The sequence below is a fragment of the Myotis myotis genome, unplaced genomic scaffold (genome assembly GCF_014108235.1).
Source record: "Myotis myotis isolate mMyoMyo1 unplaced genomic scaffold, mMyoMyo1.p scaffold_m19_p_20, whole genome shotgun sequence".
Classification (NCBI taxonomy): domain Eukaryota; kingdom Metazoa; phylum Chordata; class Mammalia; order Chiroptera; family Vespertilionidae; genus Myotis; species Myotis myotis.
Genome location: NW_023416325.1, coordinates 17,688,362 through 17,705,999, shown reverse-complemented (window position 1 = coordinate 17,705,999; position 17,638 = coordinate 17,688,362). Strand labels below are relative to the sequence as shown.

The window sequence follows — 17,638 nt, the reverse complement described above, 5'->3', positions numbered from 1 at the left end:
CGCGAACTCCGGCTCTGCGTCCAGAGCCGAGCCGAGCGCCCTGATGAAATTAGAGGCCATCAGATCGCCCGCGCGCTGATGTCTCCGCCGTCCCCGGCCGTCAAAGCAATTTGGCTAAGCCGGGCCGATGGCCGCGCCGCCGGGGCCGCGCGAGGCCCCCTTTGCGTCTCTCTGTCGCCAGGCCGCCCGGGCCGGCGTCGCTATCGGCCAGGCCGGCGGCCGGGCTGCGGAGGCCCGAGATTAGAGCCGCGCGGCCGGGAGCCGGGAGCCGCAGGGGCCCTCCCCCTCCTCCAGGCCGGTCTCTAGCGATGGCCCCAGAGCCCTGCCCCAGGGCCATCAGTGCAAATAATCAGACCCCCAGACCCCCGCGCCGCTCCGGCCTGCAGGCAGGATTCTCAGCCCGCGGCGCGCGGCCTCTCGGTGGGTGCAGGTGAGAACGCTTTTCAAAAGCATCAGCGTTCACGGCCTCTGGGAGCCCGCAAGCTAGTTCCTTAGGAAGGCGGCGCCTCTCGGTGAGTGGTCGTGCCGGCTGCCCCCTCCCAGCGGTGGGAATGGCAGCGCAGCCACATCCGCAGACCCCGCTGTTCCGGGAGCACCCCAAACGCGAAGCAGAAAGGACGGAGACAGAATAGGCCGAGGAAGCCGAGGCCGTAGCTCCGTCTGGGCCAGGTCTGGAGGTGGTTCCGGCTGTGGATCCTGAAATGCTGATAAAGCTGGAGAAGGAGAACCACGGGGCGGCCTTGTTTGATGGTGCATGGGGAGGGGCTCCCCTATCTCGCCGTCCTTAGGGTCCCCCACCCCATCCTCTTCTTTTTTCATTGACTCACAGGTTGTCGGTTCTCCAAAGAGCCAAGCCCATGATTCTCATCCCAGTTCTGCAAACGCTTCTTGCCTCTCTTCTGCATCTCTTAGAGTTGTGTTTGTGTGTGTGTGTTTTTTTTTTGAGGGGGGGGGCAGAGTTATTTGTATGTTTGATTGTTTCTTCTCCTCTTTAATTCCAAAAGTTGTCACCAGGCTTTGGGGGGGGGGCGCAGTTCTTGCTCCCGACTTGCTTCGCTCCCGTTGGGGCGAAAGTGCCTTACGTAGGGAGTTAATTTATTAAGCAAACTTTATTAAGAATTCTGATTTACTGCCCTGTGTGCTTTGGGTAGATTCCTGGAATATTACCCTGGCTTTTTCGGTTGGAAATTGTCATTTTTGAAATGTTTCTTTTTAATGAAATCACTGGACCCTTTTCAAAACAGGAGGGGAAAAATCGGACTATTTTTCGAGCGCCTATATGAGGAGGCTCATTTTGGGGGTAGAGTGCGGGGTTTTATCTGGAAACAAAGGGGTTTTCATTTTTCTTACGGTCTCATTTTCTTTATTATTTTTAGATTATTCTAAATTCCATGCACAAATACCAGCCCAGATTACACATCGTGAAAGCTGACGAAAATAATGGATTTGGCTCAAAAAATACTGCTTTCTGCACCCACGTCTTTCCTGAGACGGCGTTTATCGCGGTGACTTCCTACCAGAATCACAAGGTAAGTCCAGGGCCCGGGAACCCGTTGGGGGGGGAGGGGGGGCTGCTGGTCCCTGACTCTGCAGGGGTGTCGGGCTGGAGCTGCAGGCTCTGGGCCGCTCAGCACGGCAGGCACCGGCGTCTACTCCAGGGGTTGGGCCTGGGGCAGAGCCATGGCCTGAGGATTGTAGCTTTTTTGTACTATATCCATGGGTTTGGCAGACTCCTCTCTCTCTCTCTCTCTCTCTCTCTCTCTCTCTCTCTCTCTCTCTCTCTCTCTCTCTCTCACACACACACACCCCAGTTAGAAACAAACTTATCGCACTCAGCTACAACGAGGAGGCACCCACTACACCCCAGACATTCTCAGTGAGAAGAGAGGCCACTTCACCCATGGCCGATGCTCTTGGGTGGGGCCCGGCCGCCCTTCCTGGGGCCACGTTTCTGTGGAGACCAGACTCCTGCTCCCCTCCCTCCCTCTGCCTTTTGGATGCATTTCAACTCCAATCTGGGCAGGTGGCAAGGTTGCCGGAAACCTTGGGCTTGGATTTTCCAGATGCTTCTCTAATTGGTTTCAGCGATTTCTGATCCCCCCCTCCCCCCACCCCACATGCTAAAGCAAGGTTTGCATTGTTACAAAAACAAAAACACAAACTGAGCAAGCTCGGCCACCAGCAGCCTGGACCACACTCCCAGGACTTAGCTAGGATCCTGCAAAACCACAGCTTGGTGAGGTGGTCACGCTGGGCTCGCGGGCAATGGTCAGTGCGTTGTTTGGGAGAAGGTGGCTGTAGCTTGGGGCAGAGGTGGGATGGTGCCAGACCCCACGCTGTGCTGTTCGAAATCCAGCATCTGATGTGGGCATTTCAAAGCTTGGCAGTGACCTTGGAACAGGGCGCCTCATAACCACAGGTCGGGGGAGCATCATCTCTTCTTGCCCAGGAGTCAGGGCTGTCTTGACTTGTCATGGTTCATGTCTGTTCTTTAGAAACTCAAGGGGGCGATTCATTGTGTTGGGGGGGATTGAATGATTCCTAAGGCTTGTTATGGAAAGATCTGGAACCTGACAAGGCAAGATGTGGGTGCTCAGAGGGGCCTCAGCTGCTGTGCGGTGTGGACTGTTAAGAGTATTAAGCAGTGATTTGGGGTTAGAGGGCTGCTGTGGGGAAAGTAGAAGGTTCCATATGGGATCAGGGAGGGTGGGTCACGTGGACAACTTAAGGCGATGGACCTGGGAATGGGACGCCCCGCCCCCTCCACAGGTCCTATCCCCATCTACGAGGTAAGGAAGTTACAGGAGCTGTGGGGCCAGGCGAGGGTGGCCAGCAGGGCGAGAGCACCCTGCAACTCCCAGGCACCCCGTGGAGGTCATTGCTGTACTGGGTGTCAGGGGAGCCCCGGAAGCCGGGTAGTTAGAGAATGCTGTGGGTCAGCTCCACATTCAGAGTGTCCGCGACAGGCCGGCTGTGATGGATGAGCCCCTCCAGGCCACAAGGCCTGTCTGGGAACCCAGGCCTGGAGAGAGCTTCCCTCCCGAAGAAACCTCGCTCGCCTCCAAAATGCAATGACTTTTTAAAGGGAAAGAGGATTTGGCTGAGTTCTCCCATCGGTTGAACTGACAAGAGCCAGAACGTTAAGACTAAAAACCCTGAAAGCTGCACAACCATTTCGGGCAAATTGGAGTCTGGCCACTGGGAACTTGTCTCCCGGTCGCTGCTGCAAATCCCTTTAGCTTGTGGTGACAGGCACAGGGAGAAGCGTGGAAACAGTAGCAGCCAGGGTGCTCCCTGCCACATATATATATTCTCAAAGGCTGCTGGGCCGCCAAAGGGTCCAAAAATATATCGAATATACCCCCTCCCCCAAGAAAGCCCAGCTTCACACAGAAAGGAAGGAAGTGGTGGACACAGGACAGTGGCCTGCTAGAGACACGTGGATGGTCAGACCCGTTGGGGGAGACGCCTCAGCTGTGTGTAGTCACCACCACAAAGGTGCATCCAGGGGAAAGTTCTGTTTGCAGTTTTACTAAGGCATGATGGTCACACAATAAACTGGAATATTGCAAGTACACATTTGATTAGTTTGACACATGCATATACTCAGGAAACTAGCGCCATAACCACTTGTGACTATACCCACCCCCCACCCCCATTTTCTACTTTTTCTCATCTTTGAAAATTAAATTGGGGTAACATTGGTTACTAACATATAAATTTCAGATGTATGACGCTATAATTTGGTATCTGTGTGCCCTGTAGTATTTCTACTTAAAAAAAAAAAGTCTTCTCCAAAGAATATATTTATTGATCTGCCTGCATGAAGGAGCTTGTCCAGTGGGGGTGTGCGTGTGAGTTTCGAGCCGCGTCTAGGAGACGGTGTGTGTAAATGCTCACGGATCTACACACGTGCATCTCCAGATACGCGTGTGGGTATTTCGGAATTGGTGACCACACACAGGAACCGCCTGTTTTCTTTATTGGTTGGTCCAGGGAACCCCGTTGAGCTGGACATTTATTTAGGTCTTTTCAGCCAGCCTGGCAGAGGGATTTCGTGGGAGACAGCTTTCTGTCATGCTCCCTGCGGTGAGGTCTCCCCCACTTCAGTCGGGGGCACGCAAGGCCCCTATGTTCTTTGTGGGGAGGAAGTGCAAAGCAGTTCAGTTTTCCAGTTCAAGTCCAGGGCCGCTGCAGACGTGCCCGCATGGATGGGTGATGTGTGATTTCCGTCGGCGGGCCAGGCTGAGGGTGATCTGCGGACTCTGTCTGTGGCTTTATTGTGCCACCTGGGCCTCGCGTGGAGGCCCTGACTTCATGGGTAGAAGCCGCCTGAGCTTCACCGCTGCTTCGGGTTCAGGTGGGACTCGGGGGGGCAGACGGCCTGGGTTCAGAGTCATTTAACCCAGCACGTTGCTGAACTCAGCTCTCCCCGCCTGTAGAATGGGGACAGGAGAAGGTTTACTGGTTGTTCTCGTGAGGATTCCATGAGAATCCAGGGAAGGGTGTGGCGCAGACGCTGGCACAGGAGTGTTAGTGACAATCCCATTGACTGGCTCCGTCGCTGATGGATATATTCAGAGGGCAGCTCGCTCCATCCAAAAGGCCGGCTCTGGAAAACTCTTTCCTACCCCGACTTTCTTAGAATCTGAACGACTGAGATTTTCACTGAGTTCTTATTACTGTGGTTGCAAAACCACAAAAGGTTAGTTTTTGGGGCTTCGTTCGTTCACCGATCGTGTCATCAATTCCAGGACTGTCTGCCCAGCATGATGCTTTGGGTAAATGAGCAGGGAGAGAAAAGCAATCGGGTGGTTAATTTCCCAGGGCAATTCGGGAAAACAGGAGCCTCCGATTGCTTATTTATTTATTTAGTTTTGGCCAAAAGGGCTCAAGGGTGTCTGCGTGGGCCCAGGTACCAGGTGGAGGCAGGTATGTGACAGGACTCATTTCTCAGGCGGCAGTCACGCCCCGGGTGCCCACGGGCTGCTAGTGACACGACGTATTTCCTCAGCCCAGCTGCGATCCGAGCTGGATTTGGGAGTTATTTCCCCAGATGGTTGACAGCTTGAAAAAGATATTTAAAAAACTCGAATCTTCCCCAGCGACGTTCGCTCCGTGAAACACGTTTTTGTAAGGTTTTTGCTGGAGTTGTCAGCAGCTCCCGGAGCAATCCCTAGAAATATTTAGGTGTTAAAAAAAGGTCACGTGGGCATTTCATTTCCCTGCTGTTGCAACAATGGCTATGTATGCGAGCACGTCTGTCCCCCGATATTAACTTACTTTGCCATTAAAAGGCATTTTCCTCCTGCTTAAATCATTGTGCAAGGAGCCTGTATTTATGAGGTATGAGCTTTCTGGTTGGGACCAGGAAATGAACCCCTAATAGAGAGACATAATTAAGATTTTTGGCCCTCGTGAGGGTTTTTTCTTTTTTTTTTCAAAAGCAAGAATTCCCAACAATTATTCTCATTAATTTTTACAACCTCTGTCCCACTGCTTGGAGCTGGCATTTATATTTGTATTTCCCCCCGCCCCCCAGCCCGCCCCCGGATATCCGGTTTATGCTCAAGCAGAGGGAGCATGGAGTCAGTTGCAGGGGAGCCTTTGGGTAGAACTGGGACATCACGGTGCATCTGTCCGTGTGTCTGTGCACCCGCGAGTGAGCTAGCTGACAGGTAGCACATGCAAAGGCAAATTCAAGGACAGGTTATTGTATGGACGACATAAAGAAGACATTGTTCTTAGGAAATAAGGTGGACATATGGGAAATAAGACGGAATTCTCACCTGAGCTCAGCCTGGATGCTCACATTCCTCAGGGGTAGTTCTTATGTGCTATAGGACCTGTATTCAGTCTCCAAAGCAAGATGTACGCAAGATCAACACACCTTAGTGTCTGTGAACACATCGCGCTTACCCTATGCAGCCACATTGTTGGAAGCTGTGGTGATCGGCGCAAGAATTAGGTAGAAGTAAACTGTTTGAGGGGCAAGAAATGGGTTTGAGCAAAATACTTTGCCTGATAAAATATCCAAATCCACCCCTTTCTTCTTCTCTCAGGAGATAGTTTTGTCCCGAGCTCCCAGGAGAGAAGTGACATCACGGACTGGGCATTCGTTCAGACCTGAGGCCACAGCCCATGTGTCTTCGGTCCGCTCAGGGACTGGCTTCAGGGACTGCAGGGGAGGGGCGCAGGGCGTGGGGCAAGATCTCATTTTCTAAGTAGATCGTCAGTGATGGGATTTTTACTTGACTTTTTGAGAATCTCCCCACCCCCTCTTTAAAAAAGGAATTTATGGTCAAGTGGGTTGGATTTTATTGTGACAAAACCTGAGTGGGAAAGAAAGCCCCATTAGGCTTTTAGACTCGAAACAGAACTGGATTCAGGAGTGCACATTTTAAAGACCGTTTTTTTGTTTGGGTTTTTTAAAAATATGTTTTTATTGATTTCAGAGAGGAAGGGAGAGAGGGAAACATCAATGATGAGAGAGAATCATTGATTGGCTGCCTCCTATACACCCACTACTGGGGATCGAGCCCCCAACCCCGGCATGTGCCCTTGACCGGGAATAGAACCGTGACCTCCTGGTTCATAGGTCGATGCTCAGCCACTGAGCCACACTGGCCGGGCTTAAAGACCATTTTTTAAAAGGGATTTTGTAGACTCTGAAGAGTCAAGTCAAAATCAGAAAGCTGCAGGAATAGGTATAATTTTTTAAAAGATGAGGGAGGAGGTGATGTGTATACACATAAATAAGCATACATACATATTAAAACTTTTGTAATAGATTTTTTTAGAGCAGTTTTAGGTTCTCAGGAAAGTTGAGTGAAGGTACACAGGTTTGCTGCATTCCTCCTGCCCCCCCCCGCCTACACATACAGCCTGCTCACTATCGACATCCCCACCAGAGGGGACATTTGTTACAGTCAGTGAACTGACACTGACACATCATCACCCGAAGTCCAGTTCACCTGAGGGTTCACTCTTGGTGCTGTCCATTCTGTGGGTTTGGACAAGCGTTTAATGACACTGCCCGGCACCACAGTGTCATACAGAAGAGTTCCCCTGCCCTAAACATCCCGTGCTCTGCCTACTCACCCCTCCCTCCCCTCTAATACTGGCAGCCACACATCTTTTTACTGTTTCCATAGTTATGTCTTTTCCAAATGTCATATGACTGGAATCATATAGCATGTTTTTAAATATTCAATTTACATATGTTTTTATCATGAACACATGCGTATACATACATAGTAAGTTTATGCTCATTATAGAGCATTGGAGTTAGAAGACCTTACTAAGCTATCTCTTGTAGAAAACAGGACATACCAGACTGTCTGCCCTCAGATGCACTATTAGAAGGTGCCTTCATCTATCACCCCACACAGAGATTCTGAGCATCTGTAACTATACTGTGGGGGTAGATTGAGGTGATTTGGGGGTTACATGAATATGATGGAGTCACAGGAAGTTGTTCTCTTTCGATTATCTTTATTCAGCCATCAGGAAGACAGTCTTAGTTTAGTTGGGACTCTTTTGTGATTGAAAGGTGTCTAATCTTCCCTTGTAACGAAGAGAAAGCCCGCCTTCCGTTTAGAGCAGCGGTTCTCAACCTGTGGGTCGCAACCCCTTTGGGGGTCGAACGACCCTTTCACAGGGGTCGCCTAAGACCATCGGAAAACACATCTATAATTACATATTGTTTTTGTGATTCATCACTATGCTTTAATTATGTCCAATTTTTAACAATGAAAATGCATCCTGCATATCAGATATTTACATGACGATTCATAACAGTAGCAACATTATAGTCAGGAAGTAGCAACGAAAATAATTTTATGGTTGGGGGTCACCACAACATGAGGAACTGTATTAAAGGGGTCGCGGCCTTAGGTGGAGAACCACTGGTTTAGAGCTTTCTGTGGGTACCAGTAGAGAGAACTGAAAGCATTGCTTTCTTTCTGTGGAATAGCAAGTGATTCTGGTTGGACATAGAAGTGATATAATATTTTGTGCTAAATAAGTTGAAGTAAAGACTGATGAGCTTTAAGTGAAAATATTAAACGGACCAGTGTGCAGGTGTGATTTAGATGACAGTGACCGTGAAGGTCAAGCGTGAGTGACTGAACCTCGATGTCCACAGAGTGACTTGATACATATAAATTAATTCACACCCAGCTGTCAGGAAATACTTCCGGCAAATGCCAGGTAGAGGCGCCCTCGCATCCGGACCTGCTCCTGTTCACTCATCCTCATAGAATGTGTGTGACGGTTGACATGGAAGTTCTGGGCCTTGACCCAAAGGCCCTGTTCTAAGACTAAACTTCGTACATTGCAACAAAAGTATCCAAGAAGAGGGCTCTTTCTTCCTTACCTCAAAAGTGAAAGAGGTCTGGCAACTGCTCGATAGCCATTCTATGTGCTATAATTCTATCCGCTGGTGCTTATTTAATTAGACAGCGTTTTCCACCTGCGCTAGCAGAGTCTACCTGTGAAACAGAAATGAACAGGACTCGAGGCATTGCAGGACTTGGAAAGCAGGAAGCCAGCCCGCCCGGGTGGAGCCTGCCAGCTGCAGGATGTATGACACGGTCCAACACGCACACCTTTCCAAAGCGGAGGTGGATGCCGGGGAGGCCTAGTTGGTGTTTGGAACACAAAATGCTAAGAGTAAAATCAACAACAGCAACAGACTGGCCAGAATGATGCTGAGTATGACTTGAATTAATGGGCAAACCAAATCCCGGTTCTTTTCTCTGTTTAAAAGCAGTCTCATCTAGGATATTTTTTCAAAGCTTCCGCCTGAATATTTGGTTGCCAGAGGCTGCATTTATGCAGCACCATCTTAGCTCATGTCCCGAGGCTGTCTCATAGCAATCACACTCTCTCCTCTCTTCAGATCACCCAGTTAAAGATCGAGAACAATCCCTTCGCCAAAGGCTTCCGGGGCAGCGACGATATGGAACTGCATAGAATGTCAAGAATGCAAAGGTAAGAACGTGAGTTCCTGGGTTCCCTCCTCTCCACATACCCCCGCCCCCCAACAGCCCCCGCGAGCCATCAGCCACAAGGCGCCTCCCTCCAGCAGCCCCCCAGGAAGGAGAAATGGAGCCCTGAGAGCCAGCAAGCAGAAGGCAAAGGAGCCTCCTGGAGTCCCACTTGCTGATTGGCCTCACATGTGGTTTCCTCTGTCAGGCGACCTGGAGAGTGTATCCTGGAAGCATGGGGGTGGAATGTACCGAGGTCTTGGCATCCTTCATCTGCCCAGGGGGCTAAAGCTACCATTCGCTCCTCTTTCCTTGCCGTCTCTCCTCCTAGTGAAGTCCTCTCTCTCTTTTCCCCATAAGTCACGGCTGATGAATGATTTTCTTTCTGGCAACAGCTCTTGGTCAATGAAAGGGAAGTTAACGACTTGATTTCCTGGGGCTGAAATACAGACAAACTCGACACCACGTGGTGTCCAGGGCACCGGGGGATTGGGAGATGGTGATAAAAATCACTCCATACTTTTACATATCCTGTGGTCGCAGTCGCTGATATGATGAATAGATGAGGCTGTACAAATGCATATAGTGGGAATTTGGTCTGATTTGAAGGGATTGCCAATTTCGTCAAACACTCTCTCTGCCTCTTGATATGTTTCCAAAATAAGTTACCATATGGCAAGAGAATTAGAAATACATCTTGATCCCTGTGACCAAGAAAGTGTGTTTTTTTCCTTCCCCTGGTGGTGGGTTTCATGTTTCAAAATAAAATGAGGTCACGTAGGAAGCTTTTCCTTATCCTTTTCTGGGAGACACAGAAAGGGGGAGTCAGGCAGACAGACAGACATGCTCACTCAAAGGGAGACAAGAGACCTGAGAGAAAGGCGTAGCTATGTGGTGGTTTTAACGTTGGGTTTAGAAATACATGCCGTGGAAACTGTTCTCAGATAGCAGGCTTCCCAGATCTAATTTGCATACTTTAAAAAATAAAGGGCAGAAGGGTGAAGGGGAATGCAAGGTGCAGATTTCCAGTTATAAAAGAAAGAAGTCACGGGGATGTAATGTACAACAGGGAATATTGTCAATAACATTGTGATAACCTTCAATGATGGCTATTAGACTTAGTGCGGTGATCACTTCGTTAGGTGTATTAGTGTTGACTTTCTGTATACCTGACACTAATATGATATTGTATATTAACTGTATTCAGTAAACATAAAAATGTCATTATCTTCACGTGTACACGTGTACACTACTTTTGTAGCTAAACATTTGGCGTTAAGCCCATCTACATTTTGAAACTGGAGTTGGATTTAGTCTCTGGTCAGAAAAAAAGTTGACAACAAATATCACATAAGGCTGAGGGGGGCAGACTCTGTGGCCCTAGGCTCCGAGGTAGTTTTTATTCCTGCCACGTTCACACTCCGAGCCCAGTCCTTCAGGCCGACTAGCCATCCACAAAGGCTTGTCTCCAGCAGGTAAGGGTCCGGGTTGTGCCGTGGGGACCAGGTGGAGGGCACCCAGTTCCAGCTGAGATCTAAGGGTTTTCTCCAGTCCCTCCCTCCTCCCTTCCTCCTCCCCACTAAGTCAAGAGCACATGGGGTCATGGATTTACGATGTTTTGAATCAACCCCTCAAATTTCACCAGTTCCCAGGTCGTGTTGATTCTACCTTCTTAACATATCTCAGGATTCACCTCCCTTTCCCCGTCCAGCCCGTCTATTCTAACCACCACTGCGCCTGCCTACGCAAGCCTCCTAACTTATTTAGACCCGACTTCGGTCCTGTTCGCCTCCAGACATTCTCTGGGTCGCCCTGAAGACATCTTTGTAAAGCACAAGTCAGACTAGGTTACTCCACACCGAGCACATCTAGGCCTCCTATTGTTTTCAGTAGGAGGCCCAGACTTCCTCACTGATTGCCCAAGCCCTACACGCATGACCACCACCCCCCCCCGCCCCGGCCTGGCCGCGCCCCTTGCTTTGTCCCTCACAGGTGCCTCCTCTCTGCTTCAACCTAGTTCCAAACCCACTTCTTTTGGTGACGTTCGTCCCTCCGAACAACACATCCGGTCTGCCTCAGACTTGCCCGCTCCTCCTGCACTTGGCCGTTCCCTGCCCGTCACTAGTGTCACCTTGTAGCTGTCCCTTCCTCCAAGAAGCTTCCCCGGGCTGCAGGCTGTGTACTCCCATCTGCCCCCCGGACCCCTCACTGCTTTCCCGGTCAGGCCAGGCCCCTGCGCGTGGGGAGCTGATTGGACAGGTGGCGGCCGTGGAGGGAGAGACAGGTGGGAGGTACAGTTTAAGAGCTCAGATGTCAGCGATCCTGGGGCCTCTCCCTGAAGTTCTAGCCACGCTGTTAGATATTTAGGCAGCTGACTCTGTTTGGTCTGAATGGGCTGTCCTAACCAGCCCCTGGCTGTTGTGGACTGGGGAAGGTTTGGTTAGGTGACTTTCCTGGTAGGCAGGGCAGATGGGGGCCAGGAGGCGGGGCTGGTAATTGACGGCCTCAGTAATCGACAGGCAGGGTCCAACCTCTCAGCCTGAGAGCCATGGGGGTCTCTGTGGCTGTGTTAGGAGCTGTGTTGGGAACAAGAGGACACAGCAGTGACAGGTGGGGAGTGCACAGGCCATGTGCCCCGTTTTCCCTGGACGTGGCCTGTGGGAAGGACAGGGGACTAAGCAGAGTGGCTCTAACCAAAGGCGTTGGAGTCAGACACACCTGGGTGCATCCTCGCGCTGCATGTGACCGTGGGCAAGCGATTGACGCTCCCGGAGCCCCAGATCCCTCATCTGTGAAGACGGCGTAAATGAATGCAGTGCTCACTTTCTAGGGTCCTTGTAGGAGATATGAGAGACTGCGGAAAGGGGCGGGTGCCTAGTCCAGGCTCAGTAAAATGTGTCTGAGACTCCCCACTGCTCCCAGTTTCGCCCTTGTTCAGAGTTTATTCTGGGCTGTGGTCCCTACTCCCCCGTGGCCGCAGGTAGTGACAAGTGTCCCAGGAAGGTGACTGTCCCGAGTCGGCCGCGATAACAGCCAGGCTGCACGGGCAGGCTCCCTGTTAATCTTCTAATCCTGTTTCCTGTTCCACACACACCCCGTGACAGCTGCTGGGGAGAAAAGCAGGAGGGGCGAAATTTCCTCCAAGCCCAACAATTGGAAGGAGGGCTGAGCGTGAACTTGAAGTCAGCCCGCAGAAGTCACTCTTGGATTAGCTTGGCCAACGTCTGGGCACTCACCCCACTATCTCTCTACACCTAACTCTCCGTGTTTGGAAAAATGCAGACGGTGCCTTAGTGATTGTCCAACATTCATTTATAGTTTCTAGTTACAGAAGCAGCAACTGCTTCCTATAAAAATGGGAGAGCACAAAGAAGAAAGTAAAATCATTTAAAAATGCTGTCTCTAGCAGGCGGACTGAAATATGCGCCAAGGTTATTTTGAAAGGTTAGTCTGTGGCTTAAAAAGCATCTAATCCTGAAATCCAGTATTTCCCCAAACTGCAGTGCCCCTCCCCGGGGACAAAGCAGGTGATCGGAGAGGGTCCCCAGAGGACAGGAGCATCAGCCTGATCTCACAGACATTGCTTAGGACGAGAGGAAGGCAGGAAGGAAAGGAGAAGAGGAATTAACTTAAGGTTGATTATTTAAAGAAAAATATTAACTAAAAAGCAGTAGAGCTGGTATCAAGATTGGGTGAACGTTGTCAAGATGCTCTGAAAATGGCGGAAATTTGGGAAATGCACCTAAACGCTCATCTAATAAGAAAGTTGTTGGGGGCTTCGCCGCTCTTCGAAATGGCTAGACTCTAGACCAGCCGTGGGCAAACTAAGGCCCGCGGGCCGGATCCGGCCCATTTGAAATGAATAAAACTAAAAAAAAAAAAAAAAGACCATACCTTTTTATGTAATGATGTTTACTTTGAATTTATATTAGTTCACACAAACACTCCATCCATGCTTTTGTTCCGGCCCTCCGGTCCAGTTTAAGAACCCATTGTGGCCCTCGAGTCAAAAAGTTTGCCCACCCCTGCTCTAGACGGACCATTCTAGAACCACTCTAGACCAGTGGTTCTCAACCTTCTGGCTCTTTAAATACAGTTCCTCATGTTGTGACCCAACCATAAAATTATTTTCGTTGCTACTTCATAACTTTCATGTTGCTACTGTTATGAATCGTCATGTAAATATCTGATATGTAGGATGGTCTTAGGTGACCCCTGTGAAAGGGTCGCTCGATCGCCAAAGGGGTCGAGACCCACAGGTTGAGAACCGCTGGTCCAGACTGAGTGTTCATAGGACATGGCTTTCTTTCAACTTTGCTGCACTCGAAGGTGCTCTCAGACAAGTTCTGAATTGCTGAGGAGCCCACGATGCCGGGACCAGTGGGGTGGGGGTTGGGGGGGCGGACAGACAGACACCTTTATGAGAGATGGGCCTAGGCCTTGTAGGGAGAAGGGGATTGGAATCCGTTGGGGAAAAGAGTTGTCTGGTTCGAGCAGAGGAGAAGTGGGCCGGGGTCAAGAAGCCTTGGGGTGTGGAGTCGGGGTCAGAGTCTAAGACTCTAAGGTCTCTGAAAGCCACCTGAGAGGCGCTGTGACAGGGTGACACTGGGGTTCCAGAGGCAGAAGGGACCACAGGAGATAGCATCGCCCCCACCTTCCAAGCCCTCTTGCAGGAGGGGAAAATGAGGCCGGAGACTCATTCACTTATTCTGTTTTTGAGCTGCTGATTTCTTACTCAGCTGACATGCATTGTTAAGTGCCTACTGTATGCCAGGCACTGGGCTGCAAAGGGGAATCAACACGCAGGGGAACAGGTCCACAGCTCGAGAAGCAGGTTTTGGAGTTGGGTCCTGACTACCACATGGAGCAGCTCCAGGCTCCCCGACTCCCCTGGGCCTCTATGTCCTCATCTGTAAAACGGGGATAATGATGGAGCCGCCCGCAGGGCTGCTGCATGGGTGACAGGCGGTAACGCGTGTGTTCTGATTGCCATCCCTCTAGACAGAAGGAGAGTCAGAGTGCCCACGTGCTGTAACACGGCCCTGGCAGGCCCGGAACAAAGGTTAGGCGTGAGGGAGGGCGGTCCTGTGGAGCCAGAGGCCGGCTGGCTTGCCCAGGTCACACGGCTGGTCAGTGCAAAGGCCTGGCTTCCTCAGGTGGAGCCGATCCCCCTTCCGCCCCTCGTCCGCTCAGAACAAACCCAGAAGGGGAACAAGCCGCAGGTGCTCCTCGCTTTGCCTCGCACTGAGTCTGTCTGGCCCTTGTTTGTGGAGCATTTTCGGGGGCCTAGCAGATTGCGGCCGTGCCACACTTGCAGCGGTGGTGTCTTCAGAGCTCCTCACGGAAGGGCTGGGGTTGCCTGTACGTCCTCAGTCTTTTCCTGGGCAGCTGGTGCGCTGGGGAAGCGGCCTACAGAGTGGGGGGACCCTGAGGCTCTGCTGTGGCTGGAGTTTGAGCCCCCCAACCAGAGAGCGGCCAGGAACGCTTGGAGCCCACGATGGCCCCGCTAGACTGGTCCAGGGACATCTCTACACACCTGCACTGGAAATGGACCGTTCTCCCAGCCTCAGAGATGCTCGTGCCCTCCTCCTCCATCTTCTACCTCTAGGGTGGGGCTTCATCGGGTCTCAACCCCCCTTTGAAAATGCAATGAAAGCAAGGGAGTCTCTGAAAAACTCACAATTTCCTGGGCTTCATGGGACCCCTAAAAGGTGACGTCCTTCCGAGGGAGCCTTCCCACCGCCTCCAGCCCATCCTTCCTGATCTTAGTTCGTGTCCAGCTCCCCAGCTTGGACGGTTTTCAAAGGGAAGATGGTGCGCTTGTACCTCATGCTTGTGGTTAAAGGCAATCCCAACGCCCAGAACGAGGCCTGGCTTCCAAGTCAAGGTCCAGGAGAGGCGCTGCTCCCACTGCTCGCCGCGTTTCCGATGAGCCACACGGTTCCCAAGGGCAGTGTGGACTGATCTAAAATTGGAGGGGGCTTGTGTTTGGGACGCCGAGCCAGCCTCTGCAGTGAAATTGGGGTTTGTCCCGAGGGGTCCTGTGGCGAGGCGGCACGGCCGTGGCATGCTCAGCCCCAGGGCGCCTTAGGTGCCGCGCCAGCTCAACCTGGTTCAGTGACCCTGAGAGGGGGCAGGAAGGATTAAGACAGACAAGAGAATGAAAGCTGGGTCTGGGTGGGATGCCGCTCCCAGATGGAGAGACAGCGCCGGCGCCCACAAGCCGTGTCTTTATTTTATAGCAGATGCCACGAGGCAAAGTAAGGGCATGATCAAGATGTTTACAACATTCTCATGGGTTTCAATCCTACTCAACTACATGCACCTGAACTCTATCAAGCCCACATCACTCAGGCACGTGGGGCCACATGTTCGGACCATAGGTTCAAGCTTACAACCGTAGCTGTTGGCTATCATTGTGCTGGGAGGGCCCTGCCCTCCAAGCTGGGACCTGCACGTGGCCGTGAGAGGACTGTGCCCTCTCCTCAGTCCAAGGCTTGAACCTGTCCAAACGCTGTAGCTGCGCCCCCAGGGTCCCATGTTGGCTCATGGTTGTCCCGTTGAGGATGCCCAGAGCAGTCCTCCTCTCCTTTCCCATTTACGTATCTGCAACACTGTTACCACGCTCCTCCACCCCCTGCCCAAACACACCTGCTCTTCCCAAACATACGTGCTCTTCCCAAACATACCTGCTCATCCATTCATCAGTCCATCCATTTATCCATCATTCATCCACCATCCATTCATCCATCCTATTATTTTTTGATGCATCTCAAACCAAGTTGCAGACCTGCGTACATTCCATCCTATAGACTTCGGCGTGGACCTCACTCACTAGGGAGGATTCTATTGTTGTTTACAATTTTTTACTTCAGGTAAAATTTGCACACAGTGGACTGCACAAACCTCACGCGCACCATTCATGTTCCGACAAGTGCACATACTTGTAACTGTAAAACCCAAGCCTCCCTCATCAGATAGAACACCCCTCCACTCCCGGAACTTCCCTCAGGCCCCATCCCAGGGAATCCCGCCTTCCCCTCCCTGCAGAAGCAACCAGGGCTCTGGTTTCCTTTCATGGTGTAGGATTCAGTGTCACTTGCCTAAGGCTGCTTTCTCCTGGGCAGCTTTACACACTCCTGATGTCTAGGTTGCACTGCAGAAGGACAAAGGTCAGAGTCTCTGGGGGTGGGCTCAAGAGTTGGTATTTTAAAAAGAATCCCAGATTACAGTATGCAGTCAAGTTTGAAGCCCACTCCCCTAGAGAGATTTCCCCATCTCGGCCCCTCCCCACTCTAAGCCCTGAGCCCTGTTTCTCAACGACTCCATCCCAGTAATTAATGTTTCGTTAGAAATGATTTCCTTAGAGACCATTCCCCTGTAAGTGTTCTCCCCACACCCCCCGAGGACAGGCAGGCTTTTAGACCAGCCCACGGAACAGCTAGCATTCCTACCAGGGCTGTTGCTTTGGGGTAACTTTGCAACGGTCCCATTTGCACTGAAGGTCAGCAAACGGTCCTTGACTGACTTCTGCATGACCAGGGGGCCCCACCTGATTCCCATCAGAACAAAGGAGGCCTCGGCACAGTCCTGTTGAGCCCAGGAAGCTGTCTGGTTGAGCTCAGCTGGACTTGGCCTCTCCGGCCTCCCGGCTCCCAGAAGGACAAGGCTTGGCCTTTGACCACGTCTCTTCACCTTCCCACCAACCCACTAAAGCAAAGACATGCTTCAGTTCGTTAAAAGGGTCCCAAATGTATGCCAAGCTTTTCTTTATTTTTCTTCCTTGGCTAAGGATATGTTTTGTTTTGTTTTATTTTAGAGAGAGGAAGGAAAAGAGAGAGGGGGTGAGAGAGAGAGAGAGAGAGAGAGAGAGAGAGAGAGAGAGAGAGAGAGAGAGAGAGAGAAACATTGATGTGAGAGAGAAACATTGATCCATTGCCTCTGGTATGCACCCCAACTGGGGACTGAATCCCAAACCTAGTGTGGTGTGAACCAAGTAATAGAACAAACGTAGATGGGAAGGAGAGCGTGATTATTATTGCACTGAGCAAAGTCCCACCTGGGTGAAGCACCCCATTCCTCGCATGTCCACACATGACATCAGAATAACTTCCCCAAGCACAGTAGAGAGTCAATCATCGCAACAGCTGTGGCGGGCTTGTGGGCCCTTCGTGAGTTTTAATCGCAGACCCAGTGCTGGCCCGAGGAATCCGCCCCCCCGCCCCGCCACCCCAGAACAGGAATGCCACAGTCCCTGGCCTTGCCCGCTGCCCTGCTTGTTTGAGAAAGGCTGCCAGACACTGAGTAAGCAGCGGAGGGCACAACAACAACACCAGCTCCGCGCTCGCCAGCAGCGGCCACCTGCTCCAGTGAAAGGGCCAATTCAGACGCCGCGGTGGAAAAAGGTTCTCAGGGGCGTTCGTTAGCTGGCGGCACGCTGTGGGTGCAGTTTGGCCCTGGATCTCAATATTCCCTTGTAACGTTTTACAACCCAGACCTGGCAACAATGGCGTCATTCATTGCACTCACTCACGTGGAACAGAATGTGAGGGCCCGGGAGAGGCTGGTCTGCGGGCTCCGACACCCAGAGTGAAACGAGGTGCTCAGGACTCTCGGCGGGTGTCCTGGGAGCCCAGGTTCAGCAGAGC

At 51.5% G+C, this 17,638-nt stretch overlaps 1 protein-coding gene across 7 annotated transcripts in view; it reads left to right on the top strand.

The window, feature by feature from the left end:
- Positions 1-17,638, top strand: part of TBX5 (T-box transcription factor 5) — a 76,842-nt gene that overhangs the window by 45,758 nt on the left and 13,446 nt on the right. For all 7 annotated transcript variants that reach the window (XM_036354045.1, XM_036354043.1, XM_036354044.1 and 4 more), the window contains 2 exons: positions 1,377-1,529; positions 8,903-8,994. In XM_036354045.1, the coding sequence (XP_036209938.1) occupies positions 1,377-1,529; positions 8,903-8,994 (245 nt within the window). The remainder of the gene's footprint in view (positions 1-1,376; positions 1,530-8,902; positions 8,995-17,638) is intronic.